Genomic DNA, 14,965 nt, shown 5'->3' on the forward strand with positions numbered 1-14,965 from the left:
CTGGCTGCTGGGGCCCTGCCAGGCCGCTTTACTGTTCCTGCTGTTATTTTTATCGGATGTCATGGAGTCTATTGCTGGCGCCTGCGGCACCGGCTGCTGCTGGCAGCACATTCCCCTGTGCTTGGCAGGAGGCCACCGTGGAGCTGGGAGGGGCTGTCCAGGGCTGGCCTTGCCTGCACTTCCCCTGCCCAGCGTGGCCCTGGGCTGGCTCTGGCCCCGGCTCTGCTCTGCCTGTTGCTGGTTCACATCGGCGCTGGCGCTGCTGTGGCACAGCCCCCCGTCCCTCGGGGCTCTGTCAGCCTGCGGGGGTGTGGGGCTGAGCCCTGGGAGCCATGGCCTATCTGTGGATGCTGGGCTGCTGCTGGATATGGTTCCCCCATCCCAGCCGTTTCTGCCCTTGGGCTGGGCTCTCCCTGCTGTGGCAGGTGCCCAGCTCCAGCCAGGGGGATGTGAGTGCTCCTGCTCTCCTTGGAGCTTCCACCAGTGATCCCTAGCCATGGCCAGGCTCAGCCCCTCAGCTGCTGGCTGTACAACGGTTCGTGCAGGTTCCCGTGTCCTGTGTCCTGTGCCCTGTCCCAGGTACATCCCAACCTCCAGCCCTGCCTTCTCTTGCTGCTCCTGGAGACCCCAGTGCTGCCAGCTGGGGCCAGGCCAGGGAGCTGCTGGCAGTTGGCTGTGCCCGCTGTGTCCAGCCACACTTGCTGGCTGAGCTGCTGTCCGAGGGCTCTGGGGTCGGGCAGGGCTTTGCCTCCTGCATCCTGGGCCCTGAGCCAGGCTGCCAGCAGAGCCTGGACACAGTGGGCAGTAGCACGTGCCTGCAGCTGTGACCCTCCTGTCCCTCTCTGCCTGTGGAGAGCAGTCCCCTGCTCCTGCCATGGCAAGGCCGTGGGCATGAGGATGGTGCCCTACTTAGGTTTGGGCCCTATTTGGAGTCCTCTGGTCACAAGAACAGCAACCTGGGGGTCGGCTAGGCACCCCGGGCACCAGGCTTGGCTGGGATGGAGGCTCTAACCCCACACAGCAGCTGTGGTTGGGCTGTGCTGGTGGCACCCTGGGGAGGCAGTGGTGCCAGAGTCATTGCAGGAGGCTGGATCTGGCTGTATCCCCAGGCCCCAGGTAGGGATGCGCAGACAGGTCTGTCCCTCCCAGCACAGCCTCATCACTGCTGGGCACTGTACCCAGAGCCTTTGGTACTGGATGAGTGACAGCGGTGCCTGCTGTGTTCTCCCTGAGCGCCGTGCCCTGCACACAGCTCCTGGGACTGCAGCTCCTGGGAGTGCTGCTCACGCAGGCAGCCGGTGCCCTGGCTGTGCTGGCCTGGAGTCCAGCACCTGCTGCCACCCCCTGCCCGGTGCAGTTGTGGCCCATGAGCTGGTGGGACTGCTCTGCCATCGTGGGGTCGTGTGGGGGCTCTCAGGGCTGGGGAACAGACCCTCGGATCTTGGGGCTGGCCTGGGGTGGGAGATGGAGCCTGTGAAGCACCAGGTGGTGCTGCTGGGAGTGCAGCAGCTCTGTGGGGCTGCAGAGCCTGGGCTGGCCCTGCCGGTGAGCTCCAGGGACTACATGGCATGGTGTGGGGACAGGGAGCTGGGCCCTTGTCCCTGAGGAACCACCGACAAAGTCCCTGGGGCAGGGCTGGTACCGAGCTGGTCATGGCTGGGGCTGTTGGGACAGGGGCTGTGGGGCCAGCGCCTGCCAGGCTGAGGGCTTGCTGGGCTCAGGGCTTCCAAGGACAGAGCAGAGCAGCAGCGGGGCTGGAGACCTGCCAGGGAACCGTCCCAGGGAAGCGGGGAGAGTGAGCAGGAGCCGCCAGGGCCGGGGGAGCAGCTGGGGGGGCAGCACAGGGCCAGCTGAGTTGCGTCGAAGGGGTCAGGAGTGTAGGATGGAGCAGGAGCTGCCAGAGACCCAGCCGGGCAGCACCCCACCGGGGACACTGATCTGGAAACAGGGCCAGGAGCTGTGCCAGCAGCCAGCTGTGGCAAGGGGTTGGGACAGCCTGGGCAGCAGGGAGCACGTTCTGCCCATCCCGGCTGGTGGAGGGGCAGGGGGGGCGGACACAGGCAGACAGCTGCTCTCCGGGGAGGGGATCACAGTCGGCAGAGCCTGCTTGGTGTTCAGGGAGAGGTTTGGGGTGCTGTGGTAAAGGCTGTAGTGGAAATCACGGGCAGCAGCTGGGCAGGCTCTGCTCTGAGAGCCCCAGGCACCGTGGACCCTGGATGACGGGTCAGCCCCATGCCCGGGTCACAGGGAGGAGGTGGCAGCTGGACACCGTTTCAACCAGAGATGCTGCGGTGTCCTGAGAGGCCTGAGGCACTCGGCAGAGTGGGACATCTGTGCCGTGGGGTTTGGTGCAGGCGGTGGGGAGCTGCAGCTGGGACAGAGCCGGCAGGGCTGGAGCAGCCTCAGGCATCTGGGGCAGGACGGCAGCAGCAGCGGTGCTGGGACAGGGGCCCAGCCGTGGGCAGGTCACACAGGGGTCTTTCCCACCTAAATGGGCTGCGCTGGTTGCAGGGGCCCTCATGGGAGCTGGGGATGTGATTGCGCAGCAGCTGGTGGAGCAGCGGGGGCTGCGCGGGCACCACTGCCCCCGCACCCTGAAAATGATGGCCATTGGCTTCTGCTTCGTGGTGAGTGGCAGCGGGATGGGATGGGATGGGATGGGATGGGATGGGATGGGATGGGATGGGATGGGATGGGATGGGAGGCTCCTTCAGCAGGGTGGGACTGTGGTGGTGCAGTGTGAGTTTTGCCATCCTGGTGCCACCTCCATCAGCCATGGACAGGTCCAGTTCCATGGAGCAGGAGCAGCATAGGACAAGCTTGTCCTTGTGGTCCAGGGCTGGAGCAGGGCCATGTAACCAGCCCTGGAGGTCCGCAGCCCTGACCCCTGTGACCAGGGAGGGCAGATGCTGCTCCTCACCCCCTGGCTCCTGCAGGGCCCCGTTGTGGGCAACTGGTACAGGATCCTGGATCGGCTCATCCCGGGGAATACAAAAGTTGTGGCTGTGAAGAAGATGTTCCTGGACCAGGTTGGTGTGACATGGGTGAGGGTGTCGTGTGGGACTGGGGCAGCGGGATGGGGCAGTGGCGGCAGCCATGTCCCTGTGGCAGGTTTCCATCCTGCTCTGAAAACCCAGTGCCTGAGCTGGGCCCAGCCCCACTGCAGTTTCGCAGGGGCTGCCCGTGGCCAGCCTGGCTCCCAGCACCACAAGCTCCTCAGCCGGGGCTCCTCTCTCGCAGGGGGCTTTCGCACCGTGCTTCCTTGGCTGCTTCCTGGCTGTCACGGGGGCCGTGAATGGGCTGTCGGTGCAGGATAACTGGTCCAAGATCCAGCAGGTATGTGCTGCCGCCCTGGGCAGCACTGAGGGGTCCTGAGCAGCTGTGGGGCCCCAGCAGCTCCTCCCCGTGCTCTGGCCCTGACGGCTGCTCCCATTTGTTTCCGTGCCCATGCCCAGGCACTGGGTCCCTGGCCCCTGTCTGCGTTGGGTGCCCAGTGCTGACAGTCCGAGTACTGGTGCCAGGGCCAGCTCCTGTGGCGTGGGTGTCCTGTGGGCGAGTACTGGGGTCCCACCTGGGCCAGACGTGGGTGCCATGGGCAATGCTGTCCAGCCCTGCTCCTGGCTGGGTCTCCAGAGCAATTACTGAGATGACTCCCATTAGCAGTAATTGCTGGAAACTGGTGTTAACACTGAGTCAGCGTGTCCAGGGTGAGTCACTGGGGAGTGGGTGCCCACCTGCCACAGGCTGAGGCACGCTGGGGTGGTCGCATGGCTGCCAGGAGTGGCAACACCAGCCTCAGTCACTGATGCTGCTGGAGCTGCGTGTGAAGGCCCCCAGCCTGGCTAGAGCTCTGCCTGAGTGCCATCACCCAGAGTCCATTTCTCTGCATGGGGGCACCCAGTCAGCAGCCTGCTACCCACTGGGCTGCCACTATGTGCCCCTCATTCTGCCCCTGGGTGCAGGAAGTGAATCTCGGGGCAAGATCACATCACGTCTGCTTTCTCCAGGCTCTCCAGCCGATCTATGGGGTGCTCCAAGCCACCCTAAGGGCACACATGAACAGATCCTGGGCACAGGCAGCACTCTGAGCGCTCCAATCCATCTTCCCCTGCTGCATCCTGACCAGCTCATGCCATGGATTTTGCCTTGCCTTCGCCAGGGAATCCTGGCATGGTCGGTGATTCCTGCGAGCTGTGGCTCCTGGCAAGCCCTGACCTGGAAGGGGGTGATGGGCTGGCAGCTGGGCAGCAGTGCTGGCAGCACCTTCACCTCTGGCTTGGGGTGCATCCGCCTCTCCCCACGCAGAGGAAGCGTCAGCAGAGCATCCATCACCCCGCACCCGCTCACCCCGTCCTGGGCTGCTGGCCAGCGCCAGGAGGAGCCCGGCCTCCTGGCTGAGTCACGGCCAAGCTGGATGAGGGACTTGTCCTGCTGCCACGGGACAGGGATGCGACACGGCCATGACTGTGGCACAAGGACAAGGCAGCACCTTGGCCTCCCAAAGCGGTTTCCCCAGCTCAGTGCCCTTCTCCATCTCTGCCTCGTGGTGCCAAGGAGGGGGCGGGGGGGGGACTGAGATAGAAAGGGGCTCACAGCTCACACTGGGGAGATGAGCCATCTGTCCATGTGCCCTGGCTATAGCACAAGGGGCTCTCAGTGGGGATGGTTCTGGTCACCCTCTCCCTGCCACCCTCATGGACACAGCTGTGGCAAGGCATGTGCAGGGCTGCAGGGGCTCCGTGCCCAGAAGTGTGGAGTTGGGGGGACCAGTGTCAGGGATGGAGGCCCTCTGAGTGCTCACAGCTCCTTTTTCTTGCAGGACTACATGGATGCCCTGATGACCAATTACTGTGTGAGTGCTGGCAGATCTGTGTCCCTGTCCCATCTCCATGGGGCTGCCATGGGCTCTGTGGGACACCGAGTGCCAGGCAGGGCTGGGTGTGGGGCAGGGACTCTGGCAGGGCTCCTCACTGCTCTTCCCCTTCTCTGCCCAGATCTGGCCACCTGTGCAGATTGCAAACTTCTACTTTGTGCCCCTGCAGCACAGGTAGTGTTGTGCCCCTGGCCCCCAGTCCCTGGCCTCCTGAGCCAGTGGCTGCAGACCCTGTCCCTCTGTCCCCAGGCTGGCTGTTGTCCAATGTGTTGCCATTGTCTGGAACTGCTACCTGTCCTGGAAAGCGAATCGGATGTGAGGCAGAAGCCGTGTCCCATCCCTGTCCCCAGCCTGTGCACTGCCTGACCCCACCGCAACTCAGAGCCCTTGGAGTGGGCACACATGGCCGTGGACAGGCTGGGCCATGCAGGGTCCTGGCAGCAACCATCCCGCTCTTTTCTCCGGGGAACGCCGTCCCCTGTGGCCACAGCCCCCACTGCCGCAGGGAGAAGATGGTGCCAAGGCAGGCCTGGATCTGCTCTAGTTGTGCTGTGCAGCAACTCTGCCCATGGAGCACTTCTCCATCTGTGCTCAACCATTTCCTAGCTCTTGCCTGCACACAGGGTGCTCCTGCCCCAAGTGTCACTCTGTCCTTCCCCATGGCACATCATGGGGGAAAAGAGGAGCGGAAATGGAGCAGGGCTGGTCCTGGGCTGGCTGTGCCATGGGCACAGAACTGGGGTCACTGCTGGCTGGGGATGCTCCCCCTGAAAAGGGGGTTTGCTGTGGACAGTCGGAGCATCAATAAATGGTGGTTTTCACTCTTGATTTCCATGGCCCCTGGGGCTGCCCAGTGTGTCCCCCAGGCCCTGAAGATGCAGTTCCAGAGCAACCGTTCCTGTTACAGATCAACAAATCCACTCTGCCTCATCTCAAGGCACCGAGCATGGGGCTAGGGACTGCAGGCTGCTGGGGTGGTCTGCCCCACTGGCTAGAGAGGGGAGGGGGCTCTGGCAGAGGGTGGATGATGGTTTAGGGGGTCATCAGGTCCCACTGCAGCTGTTCATGGGCTGTGATGGTGCCCCCACAGCTGCAGAGCAGTGAAATGAGGTCGATGGAGCCAGAGTCCTGATGCTGGGTGCAGAGTCCCCCCAGGGTCAGGGTGTGCTTGATGCAGGGCTGTGCATCTGGAGAGGGTTCAGAAAGGGTTGGGGGTAGGGCTAGAGCTGGGTCTGGGACAGGGCCACAATCCACCTGTGCCATGTCCAAGATGAGCCTGCCTGTCCTGCCAGAGAGAAGTCCTGCAGAGCTGCCACCGCCTGCGCTGCTTCCCGCTGGGAATGTGTGTCCATATTCACCCTACACTGGCGGCAAGCAGACGCAATCTGGCTCCCACAGTGTGCCTGCCCAGCACATCCCTGCCAGGGGCTCCAAGTGGAGCTGGTGGGACCACGGTGGTTCATCTCACCTCTGTGGAGCCCTCAGCTCTGGCCCCCTCACCGGTGCTATTGCAGCCCCCCCACAGCTGGACAGGGCCATCCCCATGCTGTTGGCACCAGCTGGGCTCTGCCAGCGCAGCCTTCATGGAGGGGATTCATCGTCCATCCTTCCACCCTCATCCTACCCCTGGACTGGTTCTGCACTGACCCCAGCTTTGAGGCTGCTGCAGCCAGGTGGGTACAACCTGAAGCACAGCGGAGCCATATGCTGTGCAGGCCTGAGGGGTAAGGCAGGGGACAGCAGGGGCTGCAGCTGCAGCCCTCTTCCCCCGAGCAGTGCTCACTGGAGCAGCACAGGACTGGGACCAGGTGATGGGACCATGCACAGACAGCACCAGTGCTTTGGGGGGCCTCGGGTTCTGTGTGGGGCTCAAGCTCTCTACAGCCAGTTGGGTGGGTGCTGTGGATGGCAGGAGTTTGCAGCTCTGAGGTGTTGAGCCTCTTGCAGCTCCCTCTGGGGGTGCAGGAGGCTCTGGCTGTCAGCAGTGAGTGAGCTGCGAGCATGGCAAGAGCCACGTGGAATGAACCACTTGTCCCCAGGAGCAGCCGCCCCAGCATGGGGCTGCCAGGGCCGGGGGGCTGAGCCCAGCTCCTGCTGAGAGCTCTGCCCTGCCACTGCAGGAAGCCGTGCCAGGTGCCAGCCTTCATGCCGGATCACGTCATGGGGGCATGACACCATGTGCTGCTCGCTGCGGGCAGGGCCGTGCCCCACCACCCCTGTGCCACCTGGTGTGGGACACACCGTGCGAGGGGCCAGGCTGAGCTTCTCTGCTCGGCTCTGCCCCACGCTGGCACTGTGGAAGGAGCCTGATGTGGCACCGGCACCAGCATCGGCGCTGGGTGTCAGCTCAGCTACACTCTGCTGGCAGCGTGCGGTGCGCTCGGGGGTCTGCTGACAGCGTGCGGTGCACTCGGGGGTCTGCTGGCAGCGTGCGGTGCGCTCGGGGGTCTGCTGGCCGCAGGGTGAAGCACTCGGGGTCCACTGGCTGTGGTGTGACGCACGCAGGGGTCTGCTGACAGTGGTGTGGAGCACTCGGAGGGAATGCCAGCAGTGTGGTGCACTCAGGGGGGCTGCCAACAGTAGTGTGAAGCCCCAGCAGCCACCTCAACATTTGGCAGCGGTGCCGGTGCCCCGACGGAACACCCTGCATCCAGCACGGCGCTGCCGGCTCCGGTGCCTTCATTCTATGACTCACAGGACTTGGCCGGTGCTACCGCTGCGCTCGGGGCGTCTGCGGCCTCGGCCCCGCGGTTTCACCTCGGCCCCGCCCGCTTTGCCCGGGGCACCGAGCCACAGCCAGGCTGGGGACCCCCACCCGTGACCGTCCTGTCCCGGAGCTGCCGGTGATCGGGATGTCCCCACGCCCACCCAGGGATCCCCCCCCCGCCGCCCCGGGTCCCTGTTTGGACGCCGCTGTTTGACGCGGCCGTTCGGCCCGGGAACGCGAGGGTTCCACGCCGAGAAGCCGCGGCTCACCCCGGTACAGCCCCCTGAGGGCTCACCGGGAGCTCACCCGGATAGCTCACCGGCCCGGCCCCGCTCACCGACCCCGGGGCGCCGGCGCGTCCCGACCGTTCAGCACCGCGGACAGCGGCGGAGAACGAGACTGGGGATGCAGCAGAGCCGGGAGGGGGATCGGGGAAACCGGGAGACCGGGAACACGAGGGTTAGCACGGCCCAATGCACCTGCCCGCACCGCCCCGGCCCCGCCGTGCTTCTTTGGTGGGCGTCAGAAAAGAACCGGAGTGGTGGCTCCCGAGACCGGGGAGAGCAGGCTCTGCCGCTCCGCCCCTCTGTCCCTCAGCCCCGTCCCGCCGCCGGGGACCCGCTCCCCGCCGCCCGGGTGCCCCCCGCCCCCGCCCCCCGCCGCCCGGTGCGTGCCCGGCGCTGACGTCAGCCCGAGCTCCCGGACCGATATAACCCCCGGCCGCGCCGCCGGCTCAGCTCCCGCGGGACGGATCGCGCTCGCTCCGCCGCCAGCACCGGCAGGAACAGGGCACAGCGCACCGGGTACGGGACGGGGCTTGGGAACCGGGCAGGGACGGCACCGGGGCCGGGGGCGCGCAGAGGGGACGGAACGGGGCGTGCGGGCGCGGAGGGGGCTCCGCACGCGGGACGGTCCCCGCGCCGCCGGGGCCGCGATTCCCGTCGCGCCTCCGCAGCCGCCCCGGTCTCTGCTGTGGCGCTGAGCCCCTGGCCCCGTAGGTGCAGAGGGACCGAGGATGAGGCGGGCACTGCTCACCCTCCTGCTGCTGCTCGCCCGCCCGCCGCCCGCCGCCGCCCGCCCCGCCACCACCGACGGCTCCATCCCGGCGGCCGGGACCGGGGCTCAGGACCACCCGCTCTGGCCGCCGCTGGCGCCGCCGCCCCCGGGGCCGTGGCGAGGGCGGCGGGACGAGCCGCCGCTCTCCATCGACCTCACCTTCCACCTCCTACGGCACCTCTTGCTGCTCGCCCGCGCCCAGAGCCAGCGCGCCCGCGCCGATTCCAACCGCCGCATCCTCGACGCCGTGGGGCGCTGACCCCCCCGCGGAATGCCCGAATGCCCCGAACCCCCTGTAACCCTGGGGCTGCACCGGCCTCCAGCCACCGCCTCGGCCTCTGCCCTGTAGGGCGCTCCGCACCAACACCGGCACGGGCTAAACCCGCCTCGGCCCCAGCGCTGGGGCGAGTGGGAGCGGAACCGGCCCCGGGACCAGCCCGCACCGATTTTGTAATAAAACGTGGTGGAAACCCGAGGCGTGAGCGAGTGCGGGGTGGGGGCAGCTGGGGCTATGCAGGGCCAGGGATTGGGCAAACTGGGAACGTGCTCACTGGGAATGGGCTCACCAGCAACGGGGAATGGGGGAATGGGCTTGTCGGCAATGAAGAAGGGGCTCACCAGGGATGGGTAAACAGACTCATTGGGGGTGGTGGAACGGGTTTGCCAGGAAGGGGCAAACATGCTCACCGGGAACAGGGACAGGGCTCACTGTAGAGGGAGAAAGGGCTCAGGAGACAGGATGAGCTGGGCCAGGGCTGGGTAGGAGCAGCTGGGCCAGCAGCACAGACCCACCAGCACTGGGAACAAGGCTGTGTGTGTGCCTGGGTCAGGAGGTGACACACCATGTTCTTCAGAGGGGATGAGATGCTCACTGTGGGAGCAGTAGGAAGCAAAGGGGGCAGAGGGATGGGAACAGTGGGTCCTCACCACCAGTGAGCCAGGCACAGGGGGGCTGCACCCACCTGCCCGCAGGTGGGGACATGAACAGGGAAGCAAGCCCTCCCCAGGAGGGCGGGGGAGAGGGCTGGGAGCTGGGGGAGGGACAGACACAGGCCCTTTGTGGGAGGACATGGCCACCCATGTGGGAGCACCAGGAGTGGGGGGAACCTCTGCGGGACACACGGTGCTGCTGAGTGGGTCAGGGCTGGAGTCGTGGGTAGGGAGGGGGGCACTGTGGTGGGCCATGTCTCAGGCCTCCAACCAAGAGGACAGGGATGAAGCCTGCTGAGGCAGCTGGGGGAGGTTCAGCCTCCTTGTGGGTGGCCCTGGTCTTCACCGGGGCCTCCAGCTTGGTCTGCGGAAGGTGTCCCTGCCTGCGGCACTGGGTGGGACTGGGTGTCCCTTCCCACCTAAACCAGCCAAAAATTCTGTGATAACATGCCAATACCTGCTAGAAGGGCAGCATGGCAGGGCTGGAGCAGGAAGTAATGTTTTTGTACCTGGGGAGGACTGCGTGGGGGTGTGGCAGCAGTAGAGGTCAGTGCTCAGGGCTGGTGGGAGCGCAGGCAGCACAGTGCTGGCAGGGTGTGCAGCCCCCAGATCTCAGGTGAGCTGCTTCCAGTGACCCAGTGGCTCTGGTAGGAGGCTGCTCCAAGGCGCAAAGGAGTTGGGGAGCGCAGCCTTTGGGAACAAGCTCAGGGCTGGAGATTCCCCACTCCAGGCCCTGCTCCAGCTGCTCGTGCTGTGTCCATTGGGACTTGGAAGGGGAAATTCCACCAGAGCATACCAGAGTACCCTGGAGCTGGAAGGCCATGCTGGCAAGGATTATAGTGGGACGATCCCACCTAGGAGATATTTATACCAGATGGGAGATATTTATACCTGACTTGGACAGCCTGCTTCAGCCAACCCTGACAAGCAGGGCTGGGGCTGGTGGGGTTCTAGGGGCCTCTTGCCCCTCATGCAGCTTTGGGTGGCTTCCCAGGTAGAGGGACCACAACCCCTCTGGGCAGCCTTTTCCAGGCACCCTGTGTGATGAACCTCACTGCAAAAACACCCCAAATCTTTGGAGGCCAGTTTGGAGGCAAGCATACACATAGACAACCCAAAACATTCCAGTTCCTCCTCATGCAGCAGATGCTCCAGTCCCTTTGGCATTGCTTTGACCCTTTCCTGGACTCCAGATGTCACATCCTTCTTGCTCCAGGAAGCCCCAGCCTGGGCAGGATGCTGCATCCACAGCTCTCCACACTTCGTGGAGGGGAGGGCTCCCCTCCTCCCTTCATCCTCCCCATCCAGTGGGCTGATGTCCACCCGGATCCATTGGGAAGGGATGTCACTGCTTCCTCCCCAGCTCAGTGTCACCACTGAGGATTTTGTCGTTCCTCATGTCCTTCAGTAGCTGTCGTTGGACACTTGTGATTAGTAATTACATCATGAACCTCGTAGGCTCAGCTAAGCTTCTCTTTTAAGGAAAAGGGAAGACTATCCCAAGAGCAGTGGGCTGTCTGGATGAGAGGCACCCAGAGTGTCGTGAGCAGGACTGAGCAGTACCTGGGGAAAAGGTAATTCCGGTAACAGGAGATCACAATCACTGACTCACTGACCACCTACTCAGAATGGACCCCGACTCAAATGGAGGAAAGAGCTGCACTTGTGGAGTGATCAGCATGAGGAGGGAGATGCACCCAGCAAAGAGGAGTTTGAGTCCTAATTAATAAAAGAGTTCTGTAATTGGTAACCAATGAATGCTGGTTCTTTGCTCAAATGTATAAATAATGTAAAGTTCTGATGCTCAGGGAACAGCTTTGAGGAAACCCTCAGCTCCTGGCTCTGCACTAACTGGAATAAAACCAGAAACCCCTTGCACTGATTTGTGAATTGTCTATGCACACCAGGAAGCCCACAGCTGGGACAGCAGTTTGTGATGACCCAGATGGCATAGCCACAGTGCCCTGCCCAGACTGACTGGCCACTCCAGGCAAAGGGTCTTGGCAGGACAAATTCCAATGTACTCCAACCTTGTGATCAGGTATTTTGGATGACCAGCCTCAACATCAGGACAATCAGTGACTCAATGGCACAACACATTCTAGAGGTATTTCCTTGGTGAGGGGGGTGTTTGGAAATTGCCAACAAGCAGGATTTTGGGTTTGGGCTCTGCATAAGTTGAAAACAAAAAAATTTTGTTTCTACAGTTTGGTGGTGCATATCTTGGTTTTTTGATGTTTGCACACTTTTTCACGTGCAGAGCTGGTGATGTGAAAACTGGGATTTAGGTGCGTGCATTGGGATAGTGTATGAAACAGTGGAAATTCCACAACTGAAATGGGTTCCTCTGCTTCTGTAGAAATTCCACTTTGCTTTCCTCCAGGATGCATCCTGAAGAGTTACGGTGACCCTATGATAAGTTGAAAAGGTACTGTAATCGATGGTTACCTCATTCTGAATTAGATGATGGTGAAAAAAGGCCAGAAAACAACAGGTCTTTACAATATAATGCAATTTTACAGTTGATGTTACTTTGTAGGAAGCATAATGAACGGGATGAAGTCCCTGATGTAGATTTGGTTTTCACTTTAAGAAATAATTAGTAAACTAAGGAAAAAAATGTGGTTTAGTAGATTCAAAAGTATCAAAATGGAATATATTCTTGGGGAAATGAAGAAAAGAAGATAAGGGGAAAGATACTTGTCGTATGGAAGAAGAAGATAAAAGAGACAAAAACCCAAAGTCCAGTTATTGGCAGCTGCTCCGACACAAGGATCAGAGCTGGAGGTGGACAGTATATCCGGCGATGAAATGGTGGTTTTGATGCATCCCCTGTTTCCAGTAGGAGCAGGGAGAAAGGTAAGTCGGTATTACGAGCACATTTAGGGCAGCAGATGGACCTGAAGGAGAGGCAGTGGATGTGCATGTGCCCATCACAATTCAGACTTGCTGAATCAGAAGCAGCGAGCAGGATCATATCACAGAAATCCTAACAGAATGTGTAGTGTGATTAAAACCATGATGCCAATTCATAATCCAAAGTGGGAGGTCATCCAGATTGTCCTGGAATATTTGTTTCCCCACGAGGAATGGAGGGCAATTTAGAAAAGTCTTGAGAAGAAGGAGTTAGGAAAATAGGATTAGATCAAAAGGTTCATGGCATCCCAAATCCTCACAATTTTCATCCTAAGAATGACTCACAGTGGGATCTCAATCAGACTGCTGGTGAGATTCACAAAAATTGTATCAGAAAATTATTTTGTTGGGATTCTAAGAGGCAGTGAAGAAACTGAAACACCTTGACAAGTTGTATGAAGGGAAGAGGGAGTAAAGCTCTTTTTGAAGGATTGTGTGAAGTGGCTCCCAAATGGATGGATTCAGATCCAGCAAGGGAAGGAAGCAGGATGCTGTTTAACAGGCTTTTTGTTGGGCAGTTGGCACCTGCTTTCAGAAAGAAACTCCAAAACAGAGGAGAGGTGGAGGGGATGGTTATTTCCCAAGTGATGCCTGTAACGATAGGGGAAGAGGTAGAAGAGAAGGAGAAGAGCCAAGAGAAATTATTGAATCCACTGTCGGGGCAGGCAAGAGGCAGAGGGCAAGATGGATTTCAGGGATGAGGCTGGGGGTGAGGGTGGGGATTAACACCCCTCCAAAATATCAGAGTGCCCGTTGCAGACAGGAAGGGCACTGGGAAAAGGAGCATCCCCTACTTACAAATGGACAGAAGGGATAATCAGAAGACACAGAAATTGGGCTGGGCTGAAGAGGACCAGAGGCATCACCTGTTTTCCTGGCCAACCCTTTGATTCCAGTTAAGCTGGGGAATGAAACAATGGATTTTCTAGTGGATAATGGAGCAGTTCATTCTGTAGTTACACTGAAGGACCTTTAAGCAAAACCAGGGAGGAAATTCCTCAGGAGCAGGTAATCCCTCAGACCATTTCACAACCCGTGGAATTCACAACTGGGAAGACAAAATGACCCCATTACTTTCTCTGCATGCCAGAGTGTCCTTTGCCATTGCTGGGGAAGGATTTGCTATGCCAGCTGTGCAGGTCTTTACTGACAGAAGCAGTGACGTGGTAAATGGAGATCGGAAGTCTGGGCACACTGTGGTCACTACCACGAAGGCAGTGACAACAACCCATTGCTCACGAACAGCTCGTCCCAGAAGACCAAATTGGGAGCTCTCACTTGTGCCCTGGAATTGAGCTGAGGAAAGGAAGTCAATATTTATACTGACTCAAAACATGCCTTTGGCATAATCCATGCTCAGGGAGCAGTTTGGGAAGAGCAAGGAGTTTCACAGGCGAGTTCAGAAAAAAATGTAGCTGAAATTCCAAAGATTCTGAAAGCAATTCTTCAACCAAAGAACACCACAATAATACATTGCAAAGCCCCCAGAAAAAGAATCCAAATATTGTAAAGGGAAATCGAAGAGCAGATCCAGCAGTGGAAGAAGCTGCATCGAGGAAACCAAGCTGTGAAAGAGCTTTGATTCCACAAACCTGTGTGGAATCATCTCCAACAAATTATACCAAAGGAGAGGAACAATGAGTGGAACAGCTAAACTGTACTAAAAATAAAGAAGGGTGGTGGGAAACACCTGGAAAGCAGTTCTTGGAGATTGTGGAAATCCATCTTAAAAGGTGGCATCAAGAGACACACACAGGAGCAGATGCATCACTGCTTTTAGAAAAATTCCTTGGATGCAAGATGCAAAGTTTTGCAGAAGGAGTAGTTAAAAATTTATCATTCGCTGTGTTAATTATCCAAAAATAGGAAATAAAATACAGGGAGGAAGCACAAAGCAAGAAATATCCCCTGAGAAACACTGGCAAATGGATTTTACAGAATCACCCAGATGTAATCAATACAAACATCTATTGGTATTCGTCAACCACATTTCTGGTTGGCTGGTGTTACCAAACAGTTCATATTCCTAAAGAAAAGGCCTTGGAGACCCAAGTCCATCTGTTACAGAATCCTGAACCTGAAGCAGAAATATCAGAGGAAGTGGACAATGCAGTCACCCCACTAGTATGGGCCACTAGAATTTCAGGATGGGCTTGGAATGCAGAATCTGCCATTGAACAGGAGTACTCCACTCCAGAAGATCTACAGGACACTCCTCTGGAAGAAGCTGATGGCAAACTCTCCATGGATGGGAGCAGCTTAGTGAAAGATGGAATCTGAAAAGCCGGGAATGCAGTGCTAACTCAGCATGAGGTGATAGAAGCCAAGGCTCTGAGCCCCAAAACATCGGCTCAGAAAGCAGAGCTGATTGCACTGCCAGAGCGCTGGAGCTCCACAGGATAAGACTGTAACTCTACAGACTGACTCAAAATTTGCTTTTGGAGTGGTCCATGCCCACAGAGCCATTTGGAAAGAGAGAGGGC

General features: G+C 59.6%; 2 protein-coding genes across 2 annotated transcripts; both read left to right on the forward strand.

The window, feature by feature from the left end:
- Positions 1-2,514: 2,514 nt before the first annotated feature.
- MPV17 (mitochondrial inner membrane protein MPV17) lies at positions 2,515-5,701 on the forward strand. The gene is made up of 6 exons (XM_082303428.1): positions 2,515-2,627; positions 2,937-3,029; positions 3,241-3,336; positions 4,820-4,852; positions 4,995-5,047; positions 5,123-5,701. The coding sequence occupies exons 1-6, from the start codon at positions 2,520-2,522 to the stop codon at positions 5,190-5,192; spliced, it is 453 nt and encodes a 150-aa protein (XP_082159554.1). The 5' UTR covers positions 2,515-2,519; the 3' UTR covers positions 5,193-5,701.
- Positions 5,702-8,595: 2,894 nt separating this feature from the next.
- UCN (urocortin) lies at positions 8,596-8,895 on the forward strand (the record flags this gene model as incomplete). The annotated part of the gene is made up of 1 exon (XM_082302338.1): positions 8,596-8,895. The coding sequence occupies one exon, from the start codon at positions 8,596-8,598 to the stop codon at positions 8,893-8,895; it is 300 nt and encodes a 99-aa protein (XP_082158464.1).
- Between the last annotated feature and the right edge of the window lie 6,070 nt (positions 8,896-14,965).

The sequence above is a fragment of the Coloeus monedula genome (assembly GCF_965178545.1).
Source record: "Coloeus monedula genome assembly, chromosome: 2".
Classification (NCBI taxonomy): Eukaryota; Metazoa; Chordata; class Aves; order Passeriformes; family Corvidae; genus Coloeus; species Coloeus monedula.